Raw genomic sequence first — 18,262 nt, 5'->3', positions numbered from 1 at the left:
AAAAAGCCAAGGAGTTCCCATGTGGCTCAGTGGTTAACGAATCTATGAACCATAAGGTTGCGGGTTCGATCCCTGGTCTCTCAATGGGTTAAGGATCCAGCGTTGCTGTGAGCTGGGATGTAGGTCGCAGACTCGGATCCTGAAGTGCTGTGGCTGTGGTGTAGGCTGGTGGCTACAGTTCCAATTGGACCCCTAGCCTGGGAACCTCCATGTGCCACAGCAGCAGACCCAGAAAAAGCAAAAAGCCAAAACAAAAACAAAAAAAACAAAACACCAGCCAAGGAAATGCCCCTTATTAACCTTGTATTCACAAAAATTAAGTGGTCATAGTCCTTGCAGTTCCCTCGTTGCTCAGTGGTTAAGGACTTGGCCATCACCTCTGCTGTAGCTAGTCAATCCCTGGTCCAGGAATCTCTGCATGCAGCTAGCATTAGCTGGAAAACCCAAAATGTTGGCCTTTTATTGTAATTCTAGGCCTTCCTTGCGTTTCTAGGCAAAAAGGCTGGGGCTATCCTGCCTTCCCCCATACTTCTCTCCTTTGAGTGTGCATGGGGAAAGGGGCACACACCACCTTCACACATTGTTCAAAGGGCAGCCCTTGTTACGCAGCACCTACCTCACCTGTGAAGGTTAAACAACTGTTGGAAAGGCCCAGCAATATTTTAAACCTAGTTAATATGGACGAACACTTAGAACAAAGCACTTGTGTACAGGTAAGTTGTTCCACCAAGACTCTTCTAAAACAAAACATGAGACAAACTCATAAAAAACCTTCTTAAAACAGAGTGGCAGGAGTACCTGGCCAGCTTGATGACTTTTCATTTTTACAGACCTTAGGAAAACTGCCAATAGTGGAGATGTGGTACAAGTCAGCTAGAGGAAAATAGCTGATTCCAGACCCCGTAATTTCTATTTCCAGCTTTCCTTAACCTTGAAAGGTTAACCCAGGTGAAAGAGACTACTGTATTCCACTACGTACAGCAGCTTAGCAATTGAGTAAACACGCAACAGTCAAAATTCTTCATCATGAGCAAGGCGAAGGACAGGTTCAGGAAATCATTCCATACAAGAATGTGTATGAAGTTTTTCATATTAAAAAAACAAACTAGAAACAATATTGCCCCAAAGCAATTATAGTAATTAACTGTGGAGCTGGGTAACAAGGTGTTTTCCACACCCAGGAAAACACACCAGGGAAGAGGCCTATACGCAAATAAATAAAAGAGAGAACAGGGAGAAAAATCACATTTATTAGGTTAAGACAACCACAGGCTGGACACAACACACATGCTAAAAAGTGGACTGTCTTTTAAAACTTCAAAGGTAAATAGGTAAATGTTTTCCACAGTCCCACAGTCATTTCAGTAAATGTTTACAAATTAAAAGGCCCACGTTAGACATTAAACAGTAAAATATGTAATAAATACTCCAACCTATCCCAAAAGCTTCTTATAAGTTAAAAGTCATAATGAATTTGACTAATCATGCTATTGAAAACTGTTCAATTACTAGAGGCTGAATCAGTTTTCAATGTATTAGTCCTAAAAATGCCACTCCTTACCCTGCCCCAGGAAAATTCCCATTTTACACTTTAGAGATAAGGCATTAACACCAATTAAAGTCTCACTTTAATCATCAGGATTTAAATGAAATCTCAAGGAAGACCTCTCCTCTCCTTGCAAAAAAACCTAAGTGCCAGACTCTCTGGGAAGACATTCAGGCCTACTTCTAGCCATCACTGAAATTAAGTGTTAGAAAGGTTGGTGAGCCAAAGTTAAATCTAAAACTACCTGCTGAATCTTTCTAGCAATAAACCCATGATGACCCTCACGAAAGGACCTGGATTACAGTCACTGTGCTTTTTGGTTATGTGGCTTCCTCTAGGTTAACCATTAATTAAATCTTGAGGATTTTTTGGTGTATGTTTATTTAAACATGAACAGACCTTACAGTTTGAAGTCCTCTAAAGTTCCCTGAATTACTGGACATTCACTACTCAGTTAGGAGTCCCAGGAAACCTGTGAAGACTAGCATCTCTATTACTACCTGACAGCAGTCAGCACCAAGACTACTGAAAACAAACAAATTCAAACTTACTTTTTGGCCAACCACCCTAAAAGGTATAGCCTTTCAGCTTTGTTCAGTATTTGTTATTTCTAATATAGCTATCAGCACAAATATATAGTCTCTTAAAAAAAAAGGTATTTGGAGATTTTTGAATTATAAATTTTGCAGTATGAACAAAATCATCCACATTCTCACACTAAACTGCCAGAGGGTAGGGCTATATAGTTACATTATTTCCTATGTTGCAGTACCTCATTTTACCATTCTGCCAACAAATAAACCATTATTAAATGACTCACCTGATGTTGGAGGGTACTGGCAAAGCCTTTACAATTTAGTCTAGAATTGTTAACCTAAATCAATCTAATTTTAATCTTTTGCTATAGGAATAGATAACTGTAAGAAAGGCCTTCTGATCTCCCCACTCCCCAAAACTACATCATGGAAAGGAGCAGTAAATTTAGTTCTTACGATTAAAAAAAAAAAAAACAAAACACACCTTCTAAGCCAAGTTTTACATGACATTATATATGTAAAATAAAGTACCATTTCCACTTATTTCAGTCTTCAAATATTTTTTATTGGAAGGCCATGCATTGCCTTCATTTATTGTATTTCAAATCACTGTACATTTACTTTTGTGAAAACACTGCCTGCATTTTCTAGTACAAAAAAAACCTAAAAATTGTTTCAGGAATGTAGAGAAATATCCAACTTAAATAGCGAAAAAGTGCACCATAATTACTGCTGCACTGCAGTCATTTCTGCATTTCCCATGTTTCTTAAATAACTATCTTGTCTGATAACACACAATATAAAGAGCAATTATGAAAAACAGACATTTACATATACTTCTAAAGTCTTATTGAGAATATCCTGTTGGCATCGGATAACCAATCATAGGTGCAGCTGCAGTAGCAGGATATGCATATGCCTGTTGGTTCATACCATTGTGCATATTTGGAACATTACTTCCATATTGCTGAGTGCTATCATAACCATTCTGGTAAGTCCCTGTTGGATTACCAGTCCTAAAACTGGTCTGTATACCAGCAGACACAAAATTACTTCCAAAGCTCCCATTGGTGTAATTTGCAGCACTGTAAACACCATTCTGAGTTTTTGCTCCAAAATCTCTCTTAAGCAAACTAGAGTAACCTCGGTCATAATTTTCCCTGTCTCTAAATGTATTAAATCCACCCCTTTTGCCCGCAGAGTATCTGTCCCGACGGTCATCCTTCAGGCCTCCTCTACCCCTGGAACGACCTGTCAAGAAAGAAATTGCAAATCGATTATTTCTATGGCACAAATCACAACATAAAGGAATTGGTAGCTCTACTCTTGAGAAGTATTTTCTCAACTTCACTCTGCACTGAAGGTTTTACTCACCCGCCAATCCCATTTAAATGGATCTGTAGGCGATTAATGTGACCCAAGACCATCAACATTTCTCATCCAAAGCTGGTCTTACCTGAACCTCTGTCTTCGACCAACTGAAGCAACTTGGGATTAATTGCCTGATTAGCTTCACGAAGCACAGAGATAAGGTCGCTCACTTGCTTTATGTTATTAGGTGTAAAGAAAGTGTATGCTGTGCCTGTTTTGGTACTGCGGGCAGTTCTTCCAATTCGATGAATATAATCCTCTGAGGAGTTAGGGTAGTCATAATTGATGACAAATTTCACATCTTCCACATCTGTAAGGTGTTGCAGTGTGGCAAAATAGCAATGTACGGAGTTTTGCACACCACAACAGCCAGACCAAAAATAAAAAGTTAGACAATTGTATTCCCAAGAAGGTATGGGCTGCAAAAAATACAGTTAAAATGGTTATCCATTCCCTGTAGGAATACCATTGAGATTGAAGAGAGAAAAATAAGAAGCACACGTCACTTATACGCCTCGTGACCCACCCAATAACGGAGCCTGTCAAAAGGACGTGTGTGTATTCCCTAATACATTCCCAATTCAGCCAAGTCCCCTTACAGATCATCAAGTGACATCTGAATGCTTCTGCGCAGTAGGGCCACTTAAAGGTTCACAGCAACCTCCTCGTGTGCTCATTTTGAGGACCTTTCAAGAAAAAGGTACATGGTCCTTTGCATTACACACTCATCAGAAGTTCAAATTTCTGGCCACACTGCTTGTCTTGCCAAGACCTTACAACCGCAGCTGCAAGAAAAACATACCTGTCCCCCAAAAGTTGTTTTTATGCACTGTGTCTCGTCTAGGCAAGCGCTTCCAAGAAGCCAGGATTCACTTGAGAATGTGTCTCTCTCTGGCAGGTCTCGACATGACGACTACTGTGTAGGTGAGGGAGGAACTTTCAAAGCACTGCTTTCTTTTCCCACTGACTAGGTGTGAGAAGTTGTCCCTGCTCTAGGATCTTATGTGCCAGTACTCACCAATTTGTAAAAGGCTTAGTACCTTTTAAAGCTGCTCTCTCCATTTCAAACTTGGAACAAAAATTTCATTGAACATTGAAGTTTGGAACTATTTCTTCGACATTTCAGCAAACTCACTGAAACTCAAAGACCCACAGATCACAGTAAACAGTTTGCAACAATGCTGTACCATGGCAGTCATGCAAAGCATGGGACAGAAGAAATACCACGGCAGTGAACTGTGAGGATAACTTCCATTTTTTTCCCCCGGAGAGAACAGTTTACGGGGCAGAGGTGGTATGTTCTGCCTTTTGAAGATTACTGGCACACTTTCAGCTTTTCACCTCTCTAATCGACTGGAAGCAGCCAGCCGATCACTAGTCCTCCATCCCCCTCGAGTCCTCCGATTGTCATGCCTAGGCCTTGCCACAAAGACTGCACCTTTATATGAAAAAAACTTGGAAAAAATGCAGAGGTTAAAGAAAGCAATAAACTTTCTTTAAAAAATTAATGGAGATCTTCTGGGAAACCAAGCCATGAATTCGAGTTTGTACTAACCTAGCCCTCTGGAGGCCACATCTGTAGCAATCAGAATAGGAGCTTTTCCATGTTTGAATTCTGCCAAAAAAAAAAAAAAAGTATATATATATATATATATATATATATATATATACACACACACACACACACACACACACACGAAAATAACTGACCAAAATGGAATTTAGGTTCTGGTGGTGGTGGGGAACCTTTCACTTGAAATACTTACCATTTAGAACCCAGTCACGTTCCTGTTGACTTTTGTCACCATGGATACCCATGGCAGGCCACCTAAATTAAAGAGAAGTTGTATTAATACACTCACATTTAAACATCAAAGTCTAACTGTCAGAATTTAATTAAGCACATAAACATTTTTGGTCAAAGATCCTTTTAATTTCAAATAATGTATCTACGCTCTCATTTATACCATCAGATTATCCCCATTGATGAAAGTCAAAATCCATCAGGAGCTCCCTTCATGGCTCAGGAGTAATGAACTGCATTAGAATCCATGACGACGCAGGTTCAATCCCTGGACTCTTTCAGTGGGTTAGAATCTGGCAATGCCATGAGCTGTGGTCTAAGTCATAGACACAGCTCAGATCCTGCATTGCTGTGGCTATGGTGTAAACCAGCAGCTACAGCTCGGGTTCAACCCCCAGCCTGGGAACTTCCATATGCTGCTGCAGGTGCAGCCCTAAAAACACAAAAAACAAAACAGAAAAGGAAAAAAAACCAAAACAAAAAAACAACCCACCTCAAGTCTAACGTTACTAAAGTTTCTGCCCTCCCCCTAAACTCAGCTCTTATTAATACATCTGCTTCAATGGAGGAAGCCCACATACCCATCTCTCCTCATTTTCCTAGTAAGTTCATCACATCTTCTTTTGGTTTCAACAAAAACAATGGTTTTATTTTCCTTCTCACTCATGATCTCTTCCATTAGGCGAATAAGTCTTTAAAGAAACAAAAAATTGTGAATTCTAAGTTATAGTCAGCAAAACACTAACTTCAACTCATATGGCTACAAGTCAAACACCTGCTTAAACGTATAAACAGTCTATCCTTGGTCTTGCCCCTGTTAAGACAGATCTTTTTTTCTATAGATGATAGAAACATGATGACAACCAATTACATGAACAAAGGAAGCAAAACAATTTTCAGAACAATGAATAGACCAATTTCAACAGCCAGATTCCAGTATGACTGAAAGTCATGTTTAAGGTAACCTATAAATGCATGACTCAATTTGTACAATAAAGTTGTTTTTAGAGTTATTAAGACTGACTTACTTTTCATCCTTTTCCACATCATGACACACATCCACAATCTGAAGAATGTTGTGATTTGCACTCAGTTCTAGTGCACCAATGTTTATATGAATATAGTCTTTCAGGAAATCTTCAGCGAGCTGTCTTACTTCTTTTGGCCAAGTAGCACTCCACATGAGGGTTTGCCTATCAGGCTAAAGATTTTTGGAATAAAGAAAAAGCCTTGTATTCTAAGAATAAATTTAGAGCAAAGTTTGAAAAGATAGACACATTTAAAGAGTACTTACTCTTATCTGATCCACAATTTTCCTTATTTGGGGTTCGAATCCCATATCCAGCATTCTATCTGCTTCATCAAGGACAAGGTAGGTGGTCCGTCTTAGATTGGTTTTCCCACATTCTAAAAAGTCAATCAGTCTTCCAGGTGTCGCGATACAGATTTCCACACCTTTAAACACAAAAATGTAACCAAGACATCTAGAATTTTAGCACCACCAGTGACAAATCAAACACTTTCTGTTTTGTACCTCTCTCCAAATCACGTATCTGTGGTCCCTTAGGAGCACCACCGTAGATGCAGGTGGACTTCAAGCGACACGCTCTACAGTATTCAGCAGCTACTTGCTGTACCTGTTGGGCCAGTTCTCGAGTTGGTGCCAGCACCAAGCACTAAGAAAAGAGAAAGTGGAATGAATACCTTTCAGCAGAGTTCCGGAGTCTACTTTTGAAGTGATGATATATCAGTGTTACAGCAGCACATGACTTATTTTGCTGTCCAATACCTAGAGCAGATTTGTTTCCAGATAAATGGTACAAAACAGCTAACGTCTCCACTTAAAATCACCACAAATTGTCATTTGCTTTCTACTGGACAAATCTCTGTACTTTTAAACAAAGCTTAAGGTATACTTACAATAGGTCCATCACCTCTCTCTAGGAATGGCTGATGATTGATGTGGACAATAGCAGGGAGCAAATACTGTTCAGAGAAGGGGCAAACAGAAGTTACACATTAAAATATTTCTGGTTTCTTTTAACTTCCAACCCATTTCCTCAATCACTCGACACAGAATTACAAGTTGCCCAACTTACAGATAATGTTTTCCCAGATCCAGTTTGTGCTACCCCAACCATATCCAATCCACTTAGAGCAACAGGCCATCCCTGAGCTTGAATAGCAGTGGGTTCAGTAAAGTTCTGCCTCGCAATCACATCCATTACGTTTGCTGTAATCATAAACAAGTAAGTTAAAATTAGAAATGCCGAGAGAAAGAATTTTTTTTTAAGGTAGGGAAAACTAGCACTTACCAGGAAAGTTTGCTTCATAAAAATTCAGAACTGGCTTTGGGCAGTTGTGACCTCTAACTGTAATTTCCTTGCTTCTTCTGTATGTCTCTACCTCTTGCTACAAAACAAATTACAAAAATCCAGTTGTCTTCTCATGACAACTCCCCTTAACTGAAAATGCAACCAATAAGCTCCTAAATTCATAATTGACTTAACTACTTTAAGATGGCCTTTTAAAATTTGGATCCATATAAAAACCCTAAACAAACAAAAACCACTTATTACGTTACACCCAACCATTTTAAGTAGAAAAAGTCACTTGTCTCCAAAAGTGAGTAGTAACTCCTCTTCCCCAAAGTAAGTAAGATCCTTACTTACTCAGCATGAGTTCCCCAAAACTTAGTTATGTGCAGGGAACTTCTAGTCAGATTTTGATTCACTGCAAAGTTATTAATTATTGAATTACAGCCTGAAGAAACCACATGAAATTACTTACTGCTGTTCGCCTAGCCAAATCAGGGTGTTCTTGATAAAAATTCTTCTCAAATTTGGGCAGCTCATCAAGATTCCACTTCTTTTTAACCAGTTTCTCCCCAGGGTTTCCAAACTTCTTTCCAGATAAGGGCCCTGCCCTACTTCCTCCAAATCGAGGCGCACCAAACCTGAAATTAAAAAGTCACATCTTCGAACACGTACAGACATATTAACCACCCCTTGGCACATGCTAAATATCAAAGACTTCCAGGTGGAACAGACGGTCATTCTCTCAAAAGCCACAATTAGCACCGCATCCTTTTCATTTCCCGTTGTACCAAGTACACGCCATTGAACCCAAATCATCAGCCCGGGATTTCACAGGTCGGAAAGTGGCTGCCCGAATGCCAGAAGTTCAGATTACAAGGAGCGTCAATAGTTGGGGCTACTAATCTCTCCCATGAACTTAAAAACTAAATATCTGAGAGAAAGACAAGAAAGGATAAGCCTAACAGCGATGTTATCTACCAGCTGTTCTCAAGCAAAGGAGCTTTGATTTTAATAGATAACGGAACAGCACACAGAGCAGAAAAAGGTGGGTTATCTCGCGGACACTTACGCAAGCCGAATGACTTGGAGAGATGCCCCAGAAAGGACCGCGATCAAGGTAGCAAAATTATATAAACGTAAGGAAAAAGAAAAGGAGGCGTTGGAGACTACCGGGGGAGGAGTCCCTGCCGGGCGGAGTCGGCCGGGCGGCGTTCCCGCTGGGGCGGCGCTTCCCCCTTTGTCTCGCATTTCTCTCTGCGCCACATTTTCTCGACGCTGCCATTTTGAGCTCCTCCGCCGGGCGGGGTAACAAAGGCGCCGCCGCCATGTCCGATGCCGGCATTTTGTACCCGCGGCTCAGCCACATGGCCGATTCCCGCGGTGCCGGTCACCGTCCTGCCCCCGCCGCAATAACGGCATCGGAGACGGCCCCCTCGCCACCCACAAAATTCCTGGGGCCCCCAAAACACCTTCCGAAAGGTTGCACCTAACAGCAGCGATTTCGTCCGCCTCGAAGCGCTGCGCTCCCCTCCCTTCGAAATACGCTCCTTGGAATTCTCCCAAGAGCTGATAAATCATCGAGGCCGCGATGCCCCATCCCAGACAAAAGAAGAGATCTCGAGAACCATTAACATGAAACTCCCAGGCAGTTTCAAAAATATCAAAATGGCGCAAGCCTTTGAGGGACGAGGCCCAAACATAGGCTGAGGAAGCCGAATTCCCGTCGCCACCCCGCCCCCCCGCATCGGCATCCCATCCCCCACCCACAGGGCCTGACAGGTCAGTTCCCACACTCACCCTCGATCCCGGCCGCGGTCTCGGTCACTTGAATAACTCGACATGGCGTCAATGGTTGCGGTTGGCGGGAAACAAAGCACAGAGAATCGGGTGCGACAAGTCGCTGGAGGTGGCTTCGACGACGGCGAAGCCTTGCGGGGGCGGCAGCGGCGGAGGGACGGCGATGACAGGAGCCCAAGCTGCCCGACAAGAGACCGGTGGAAATGAATGAGGTGCCGGCCGCGTCCCGGCAGCCGGTTTTATAGCCTGGACCGCCTCCTCCGCCGCAGAGAACGCTGGGAGCTGCTCTATGACCTAATCACCCCGCCCCTGCGCCGAGGCCGCACCGCCCGCGGGCGTTCCGAAATCCGCCATGTTCTCGCCCCTCCTTCTCCTCCCCCCACCCAAACCATCCCTCCCGTTTTTCACTCCTTTCAAGGGTGGGTCCATCCACCCACTACTGGGAAGCCTCAGTTTTTACTCTCTTGACTTCACCTTTTCCTTGTCTTCCACACTTCAAGGAAGTCGCCCCGCCCTTTTTCAGGTCCAGCACGAACAATGAAATGGCCCACCCAGACCAAGCCACTTGGTTCTCTTGGAAATGTTTACGTCTCCAAAGGGCCCTCACGCCCACAACCCGGCGAGACGGGTAGGCGGAGCCTGACATTGTCACGTGACTCCCCCCCCGCCCACCGGGTGAGCGGGCCGCACTACTTTTCCAGATGGCGTCGGCGGAGGAGTACAAAACGAAATCGCTCGCCGGAAGTGCAGTGCTATTGCCCGGGGAGACCGGCCAGGTCGGCTGGTTGACCCGCGGGGCTGTTAAACCCACCCACCTGAGAACTCCTTAGCGGGATCTGGTCGGCGGAGAATGGTATTTAGAGCTCGCAAACCGCCGCCCCAGCGCGTGCTGCGAAAGGAAGTGGTCCTGTGGTGACCAATCAGCAACGAGAAGCGGTTTTAACGTCCCTCCCTTTTTAATCCCTCCTTCCCGGCACTTTCGTTTGCTTCCCCCTCCTGTCAGCACTGGGTCTGCGGCGTGCGGCCCTCCCTGAGCTCCGTCCCGCGCGCACCGGGCCAAGAGTCCGACAGCGGCCTGCCTTCTCGACATGGCCGGCTCAGAGGCTGGTGAGTCTCGGCCTGTCGCTCCGGTGTGTGTGGACGAAGTCGTCCTCTCTAAATCCCCTAACGTCCCTGCCACTTTTACCTTGAGGCCTCGGGCGGGTTTGGGCGGCCGGCGGGGCTGGTGACACCCCGTGATAGTTGGCGGGCTCTCTGGGTAGGGTCTCATCCCCGCTCCCTGGCTCTTTCCGGGTTGTGGGGTGCGGTTTTGGGGGTGGGTTAGAAGGGCCCTTGCGGTGAGGCCCGTAGCGCACGCAACCTGGCTGCGAAAAGGGCAGTCGCGTAGCTTCCCCGGACTCGTATTTTTCTGGGGAATCCACCCACTCACTGTGCCTGCAGTTCTTGCATTGCGAGGACTGAGGTAGCTAGTACCTGCATCTTTATTTGAACATTGGAGGACCGGCCCTCTTTAAGATCTGTTGATGCCCCCGGCCAATAGCAGAACCGTGGTGGACTTCACTCTTCTGTGATCTCTAGACTCATTCGCTTTGTCTAGTACCGCTTTTGAAAGGCGAATTGATTTGGTTGTCTAGGACGCTTTCATCCTTTTCTCCAAGACAGCGTTCAAACCTGTTGTCATGGTTTGGTCAGCTGTGAGTACTGAACTTTGGGAGAGGGAGATAACATGCCTTGAAGACGCTTTCACACGGAAACTCGCACTTGTTTCTAGAACATACTTAAGAGAACGCACACAGAATAAAAGAACGTTCCCGTCAATTGCAAATTGTTTCAGGTTTTTCTAAGTTTCCTTTGGCCGACAAACTCTTGAAATAACTTTGCTCATCTTATCAGTATCTAGGGTAGGGAGGGTGACAGCAGGAAACTTCAGCAGTATTGGTAATGTGCTAATTTTGAATGTAGAGACGTTTTTGTGTATTTACCATATTTCTTTTCATGTGCACAAAATATAATTTAAAAAATTAAAAACTGCAGTAGTGTTGGTGTCATTACTCCAGTTCTTAACAGCCTCAGTTAATCACCACTTATTTGGGCACCAGAGAAATTCCAACTTGGGCAAGATAATTGGGTAACATCATGACTAATGCTATTGGGATTTTGAAGCAACATCTATTAATTAGTTTCTGGTGACCTTTCGTATATGAGATAATGTTCCTGACTTCTTGTAAATATATTTTAAATAAAAATCTACGTATAGCTTCTAAAATAAGGTGTAGAGTAATTTGAGATTTTAGTTTGGAACAGTAAAAATTGAGTTTGCATCATAGTTTTGTGGGTTTTTTGTTTGCCTTTTTTTTTTTTTTTTGCTTTTTAGAGCTGCACCTGTAGCTTATTGACATTCCCTGGTAGGGGTCAAATCAGAGCAGCAGCTGCTGGCCTACACCACAGCCACAGCAACACAGCATCTGAGCCTCATCCCCAACCTATACCACAGCTCAGGGCAATGCTGGATCCTTAATCCATTGAGTGAGGCCAGGAATTGAACCCAGGTCCCCATGAATGCTGGTAGGTTTGTTACCAGCAAGCCACAATGAGAATTCCTGCATGATAGTTTCGACAACATTGAAATTATAGCATTTTGTAAATCATCCCAAAAAATTAAATACATTTAAAAAAAATCATGCCTAGGACAGTCTGAGATTCTCTAACAATCGAATTTCTTATTTTCTGTAGAATACAATGTCTGCTTTTGTGAGGTTTTTTAAATAAACGTATATACTCTTTGCAGTTAGGCTGATCTTTTCCCTTCCTTTCCCAACAGATTGGGTAACTGTTGCCAATAATCTTCTCTTGAAATGTCACATACACCTGAGGATTAGAGAACTAGAAGATTGTGATGCTAATGTTTTTATTGCTCTTTATCAATCCATTTTGGGAGAAAAGGTACCAGGTAAGGGTACTAAAAAATTGGGAGTAATAGTATCTGTATCAGAGGCTGGAAGTTTCCGGTGCTTTTAGTTATGTCCTGTAGCATATATAAAATCTTAAGCTTTCTCTTTGTGTGCATCTTAGTTATATCTAATTATAGGCATTCATTGTTTTAATACCTATGCTAACCATCTATAACAACAGCCTTGGTCATCCACTGTTTAATAATCATGCCTAATGTTCTGTGAAAGTCACACCTTTTCTGTAAATGTATCTTCATAGGTTCTAAAATTGAGTGGAACTTGGAAGTTGTTGTCTTGGTATTTAACCAGTGTTGTGGGTAAGAATTGTTAGCACTGTGTCCTTGGTTAGATATCTCCGTCTTATCCATAGGTTCCTTTGCTGCCACTGTATCTTTATATAATTTATAACCATTAAGCACTAAAGCTCTGTATAGTTTCTCTTATTTTCCCTGTGTTATGGTGCTCTCCTCACTTTTTGGAGTAATGGGATGGCCTCTAACTGGTATCTTTCTTTCTTTCTTTCTTTTTTTTTTTGATATCTTTCTCATTAGTCTCAGTTCTCTTTATAGCTCAGAGGCATGTAGTTATTAGATCAGCTTTTTTTTTGGCCACCCGGCAGCATATGGAGTTCCTAGGCCAGGGATCAGATCTGAGCCGCAGTCGTGACCCAGGCAGCAGCTACAGTAATGCTGGATCCTTAACCCACTGTGCTGGGCTGGGAATCAAACCTGCATCCTTTGTGTCCCTTGGTGTCCCAGCAGGAACTCCTAGATCAATCTTTTAAAATACTTTTTTAAAATCTTTCCCCAAAACATCCATCTTCTTGAATACCAGAGGACAAATTCCAAAGTAAGTTGTTGATAAAATTTTTCTGCACTCTGGTCTATACTGATCTTTTAAACCTTTATGCCAGTAATTCCCAATAGGCTGCTGTAACAGAATATACAAGAACTCTCCTTTCACATCTGTTGAGGGTTTTTTTCTTCTTCTTTCTTTTTTTTTTTTTTTTTTTTTTTTGCCTTTTTGCCATTTCTTGGGCCGCCCCCAAGGCATATGGAGGTTCCCAGGCTAGGGGTCTAATCGGAGCTGTAGCCACCGGCCCACACCAGAGGCACAGCAACACAGGATCCGAGCCGCATCTGCAATCTACACCACAGCTCAGGGCAGTGCCAGATCCTTAACCCACTGAGCAAGGCCAGGGATCGAACCCGCAACCTCATGGTTCCTAGTTGGATTCATTAACCACTGAGCCACGACGGGAACTCTGGGTTTTTTTTTCTTTGATGGAAAGCAGCCCATGGTTATGTACTAAAGTCTTAATTCATGTATTGCCTCCCTCATTAAAGTATTAACATCTACTTGAATTTAGGGACCTCTTTACCTTCTCTAGCTTGGTGCTTATCGTAGAGCGTTTATATATGTGTATGTTGCTTGAATAAATATTAAACCATATCCAATCAATAAATGTTCAACCAATAAAGATTCTACTGTATGGAATTCAGGCTGTGCTTATCTGTACTTTATAGTTTGCTCTGTTTGAGCTGCGCTCAGAGGCCTGGTCAGAGGCAGGTAGATTAAAAACTTGGACTCTCATAGATGCAAAATTATGTAGTTTTTTTCCCACAGACCTCATAGCTATTCCCAGGAGTCAAGAGGACGAAGCTCACAATGTACAAGCAGTAATTGATTCGCTGGCTTTGGATTACCTGCAGGTCAGCTTGTCTCACATAACAGGTTGGTATCTTTTTTTTTTTTTTGTCTTTTTGGCATTTCTTGGGCTGCTCTCGCGGCATATGGAGGTTCCCAGGCTAGGGGTCTGATCAGAGCTGGAGCCGCCAGCCTACACCAGAGCCACAGCAACGCAGGATCCGAGCCACATCTGCAACCTGCACCACAGCTCACAGCAGCGCCAGATCCTTAACCTACTGAGTGGGGCCAGGGATCGAACCCGCAACCTCATGGTTCCTAGTCAGATTCGTTAACCACTGCACCACGACGGGAACTCCAACAGGTTGGTATCTTAATCATCAGGTAATTTTGCATTTTACTAAAGTAATTTGGTAGAACCTTAGACATTGTTTAACCAAGTGAGTAAGCTTGTAAAGTAGACTAAACGGCAAGATTGAGCCAAGACCATTGGTATAGTTAAGTTCACCACCCTTGGATGCTTTCCTAGGAGAGTCAAACACTGAGTTTGTGATGGGTCTGAGATATAGGAATCCTAGATAAAAGAATACCTAGTTTGAGGTATGTTTTTTTTTGGTTGTCGTTGCTTTAAAGCTACCATGCTACTTTTTTGTTGAAGCTAAAAATTAGAAACCCCTAAATGTCCATTAATAGGGACAGGTTTAATAAGTTACCATAGCTCCATCTAGGGAATTATTCTGCAGCTGTTAAAGATAATTGATGATGCTCTTTGTGTACAATGTTCCCTATTAGTGGAATGATCTCCAATATATATCATGTGAGAAAAGTGCAATCAGTTACAATGATGAGGTGCAGAGTGCACTACTATTTGTAACAACAGAAGTGGGAAGCATACCCATGCAGTTGATAAAATGCAGAAGGCCTCTATCAAAGCATATGCAAGAAACCTGTAGTACTGATTGCCTCTAATAAGAGGAACTACAGGGCTGCAGGACAAGAGTGAGGTGAAGCTTTTCATTTTATACCCTTTATGCTCTCTGAATTTTAAATCATGTGAATACATAACCTATTCAAAATAAAACCAGTAAATTGTTTTTCATCCTGTTTCCAAAAAGGGTACATGCTTGTATTCTAAAGCGAAGGTACCAAATATATTTGTAAATCCTTCTTTTTTGTAGATAGTGTGAGAATGAGGGTTATTTCAGTAATGTCTTTCAAGCTAATGAAGAGAGGGTTTATACTGTTGACTTCTTCTTGGATAGTCTTTAAAAGAGATATGTTAATCAGGATAAGTCATTTACATTTTTTATTTTCACCTTAATAAGAACTCATTTTTACAGAAATACTGTCGTGAGTTTTTTAGTGCAGTGGTAGGTGAGTAGATGTGATAAATTAGTTTGGAGAAAATTCATTTTGAGGGATAATCCTCGGGTTTTCCTGTTTTTGTTTTTGAAGTTTCCAATGGCTTTATCACCCAAATAGGGCAATTTTTGGCATTTGTACTTACTGTATAAATATACTATATACTGCAAGGTAGTATCTGCCTATAAAACTTTTTAATGCAGAGCTGCCCCTGAGAATTCACACCCACCCCATGGAAGAGTGTAAACTGCTTACCTCCTCCAGTAGACTGTAGAGCAGCTTTTTACTCCTTGTGTGCTGTGTTTTCTCCTACATCAGGAAGCACTGCACTCTGGCAGGCAGTCTTAGTTGCTGGGTTGGCAGCATATACTCCCCATCCTAGAAACCAGAAATCCTGGTTATGTCCTTAGGGGGTATGCTTGTGTGTCTTGTTAAACCAGAAAACATAGGGCTTAAAAACAAGTTTTCCGTTTAATTTTAAATAGAAGAAACCTGTCAAACATTGACTAGCCTTGCCAGTAGTATTGTAAAACACAGAATTTCTGGTTTAGGTTTGTTTTGCTTCACGACTGAAGTTATGAATGGCTAGGTTATCTCAAATGTCAGATTTGAGATTGTCCCTCTGCCTCTCCCATGCTGGTTTGAAGTCATGCCAGGCACGATCATCTCCCAAAGGACAACCCAAGTGTCTCAAGAGTTAAGTTCCATCCCCACCTGATGTTGATTGAAGTCCCTTTTGGGTAACATTAAACTTGTCAAGTTTCCATGCCTTTGCAGGCCCATTTCTTGTCAACGTTTCAACTTAGTATTTATTTTATTAAAAACCTATTATGGGCCAGGTACTGTGCTAGGGACTGTTTAAATATTAATTTCCGGAGTTCCCGTTGTGGCCCAGTGGTTAACGAATCCGACTAGGAACCATGAGGTTGCGGGTTGGGTCCCTGCCCTTGCTCAGTGGGTTAACCGATCCGGCGTTGCCATGAGCTGTGGTGTAGGTTGCAGACGCGGCTCGGATCCAGCTTTGCTGTGGCTCTGGCGTAGACCGGTGGCTACAGCTCCAATTCAACCCTAGCCTGGGAACCTCCATATGCCGCAGGAGCGGCCCAAGAAATGGTAAAAAGACAAAAAAATAAAAAAATAAAAATAAATAAATAAATAATAGTTTCCAGGTATAAAGTGGGTGTGGTGGGAGGTAAGGCTGGAGAGTTTGGGGGTGAGGTGAGATTAGAAAGGGTTTTATGGAGTTCCCGTTGTGGCTCAGTGGTAACAAATTCGACTAGTATCCATGAAGACTCAGGTTTGATCCCTGGCCTTGTTCAGTGGGTTAAGGATCACATGCTGCTGTGAGCTGTGGTGAAGGTCACAGGTGCAGCTGGGATCCTGCATGGCTGTGCCATAGGCAAGCAGCTGCAGCTCTGATTCGACCCCTAGGCTGGGAACTTCCATATGCTGCAAGTGCAGCCCTGAAAAGCAAAAAAAAATTTTTTGAAAAGTGGGGGTTTATTATTGCAGGGAGCCATGGTCAGTTTTTAATCAAAAAATGGCATAATTTATACAAAGTGAATGATTAAAATTTTGGTTTTTTTTTTCTTTTTACTACCACACCTGCAGCACATGGAAGTTCCTGGTCTAGGGGTCAAATAGGAGCTACAGCCACAGCAACCTGGAGTCCGGGCCTCGTTTGTGACCTACACCACAGCTCAGGGCAACGCTGGATCCTTAACCCATTGAACGAGGCCAAGGATCAAACCCGAATCCTCACAGATACTGTTGGGTTCTTAACCTGCTGAGCAACAATGGGAACTCTTAAAATTTTTTTAAAATTAGGAATTCCTGATGAAGTATCCAAAGTTTTTTCGTTCTGTCTTATATTAGAGTACTGCTATTGTCTTCAAAACAATTCAGCATCTAGAAATAGGGTCCCATGATCTGAAACAGTGTTCCCTCCTGTGTTTTTTTCCACCAGCCTTATAAAGTTAAGCTTAATTGCTTTATATTTTGGTTTATAAATCTTAGAGGATGTTTTCTTAACTCATTTTGCTTCTTGATAAATGGACTATGCCAGTGAATTATCAACTGTAATATTCAAGACTATCCCCTTTTTCTTCAGATATAATCAAGCATTAGGAAGTTAATGTTTTTAATGCTTATATTACTTTTTACCCTGGATTAGTTTATAATCCTTGTATCTCGAGCAATATTTTCATAGTGTTACATTCATTTCAAAATTATGAGGCTTTCAATTTCTTGGTTAATTTTTTTTAATAGCTCTGTATTCTATGTTCAGGAGAAAATATAGTGAAAGGAGATAAAGAATCTATTAAGAATCTCCTAGAAATATTTGATGGGTTGCTGGAGTATCTAACAGAACACAGTGAAACATCTCACGAGAAAAGTAAGTTTAAGAATAGAAATTTGGTTGACTTTTATTCTGTGTTATGTCTCTTTTTGTCTTTTATCTTTCTGCCTATTTTTCTCCATAGGAATTAGAATCAGTGATACAGTGTATCTGATAAATTTAATTGTAAGTTTAATTTCAATTCACACTGTTCCAAGTGGTTGAAAACTCTGTCCTAGACTATCATCATGTCCTTTGTCATCTTGGATGTTGCTTATAAATGACGTTAAAGCTAATCCATAATAGAAAACTAATTTCTGGCTAAAATTACTTATTATCCTATTAGTACATGAAATTCTTTAATACAAAATTTGCTATGTCAGAACTGCCATTTTTATTACAAATTGGGATATTGCTGAGTCATCAGCAGGAAGAGTTGGTGAGCTACTGTGTCCAGCCTATATTTAGGTTTGTGACAACCTGAAAATTTTTTTTCTTTTTAGGGCCACACAGGCGGCACATGGAAGTTCCCGGGCTAGGGGTCAAATAAGAACTGCATTTGCCAGCCTATGCCATGGCCACAGCAATGGAA

General features: G+C 42.2%; 2 protein-coding genes across 7 annotated transcripts in view; one reads left to right on the top strand and one right to left on the bottom strand.

Annotated features, from left to right (window-relative positions):
- DDX5 (DEAD-box helicase 5) lies at positions 1,233–10,261 on the bottom strand. Of its 4 annotated transcripts, none has more exons than XM_021066761.1 (14): positions 10,188–10,261; positions 9,373–9,551; positions 8,048–8,213; positions 7,573–7,669; positions 7,357–7,490; positions 7,178–7,243; positions 6,792–6,933; positions 6,552–6,712; positions 6,286–6,458; positions 5,839–5,949; positions 5,220–5,281; positions 5,009–5,068; positions 3,539–3,763; positions 1,233–3,333 (listed from the first exon to the last, which is right to left on the bottom strand). In XM_021066761.1, exons 2-14 carry the CDS (start codon positions 9,414–9,416, stop codon positions 2,930–2,932), a joined length of 1,845 nt encoding a protein of 614 aa, XP_020922420.1. In that variant the 5' UTR covers positions 9,417–9,551; positions 10,188–10,261; the 3' UTR covers positions 1,233–2,929. The 4 variants fall into 4 exon arrangements, with proteins under 4 accessions (XP_020922420.1, XP_020922417.1, XP_020922421.1 ...); XM_021066760.1 differs by having other exon boundaries at positions 2,626–3,333; positions 9,847–10,198; XM_021066758.1 differs by lacking the exons at positions 9,373–9,551; positions 10,188–10,261 and adding an exon at positions 8,645–9,242.
- Positions 10,322–18,262, top strand: part of CEP95 (centrosomal protein 95) — a 63,811-nt gene continuing 55,870 nt past the window's right edge. For 2 of the 3 annotated variants that reach the window (XM_021066755.1, XM_021066756.1), the window contains exons 1-4: positions 10,322–10,479; positions 12,194–12,322; positions 13,950–14,057; positions 17,620–17,727. In XM_021066755.1, the coding sequence (XP_020922414.1) occupies positions 10,461–10,479; positions 12,194–12,322; positions 13,950–14,057; positions 17,620–17,727 (364 nt within the window). In that variant the 5' untranslated portion in view covers positions 10,322–10,460. The remainder of the gene's footprint in view (positions 10,480–12,193; positions 12,323–13,949; positions 14,058–17,619; positions 17,728–18,262) is intronic. The other variant, XM_021066757.1, reaches the window with a different exon arrangement.

Source organism: Sus scrofa, chromosome 12, assembly GCF_000003025.6.
Source record: "Sus scrofa isolate TJ Tabasco breed Duroc chromosome 12, Sscrofa11.1, whole genome shotgun sequence".
Lineage (NCBI taxonomy): Eukaryota > Metazoa > Chordata > Mammalia > Artiodactyla > Suidae > Sus > Sus scrofa.
Note: the sequence above shows the minus strand (reverse complement) of the source record. Positions and strands in the feature narration are given on the sequence as shown.

Excerpts from the sequence above, each read along its gene's own strand:
- DDX5 (XM_021066758.1), bottom strand. The coding sequence starts at position 8,823 with ATGCGAGACAAAGGGGGAAGCGCCGCCCCAGCGGGAACGCCGCCCGGC. Across the intron at positions 5,950-6,285 it reads GATGTGGAAAAGGATGAAAA|ACTTATTCGCCTAATGGAAG; the intron begins GTAAGTCAGTCT and ends GTTTCTTTAAAG. Across the intron at positions 3,764-5,008 it reads TGTGGCCTCCAGAGGGCTAG|ATGTGGAAGATGTGAAATTT; the intron begins GTTAGTACAAAC and ends AACACCTTACAG.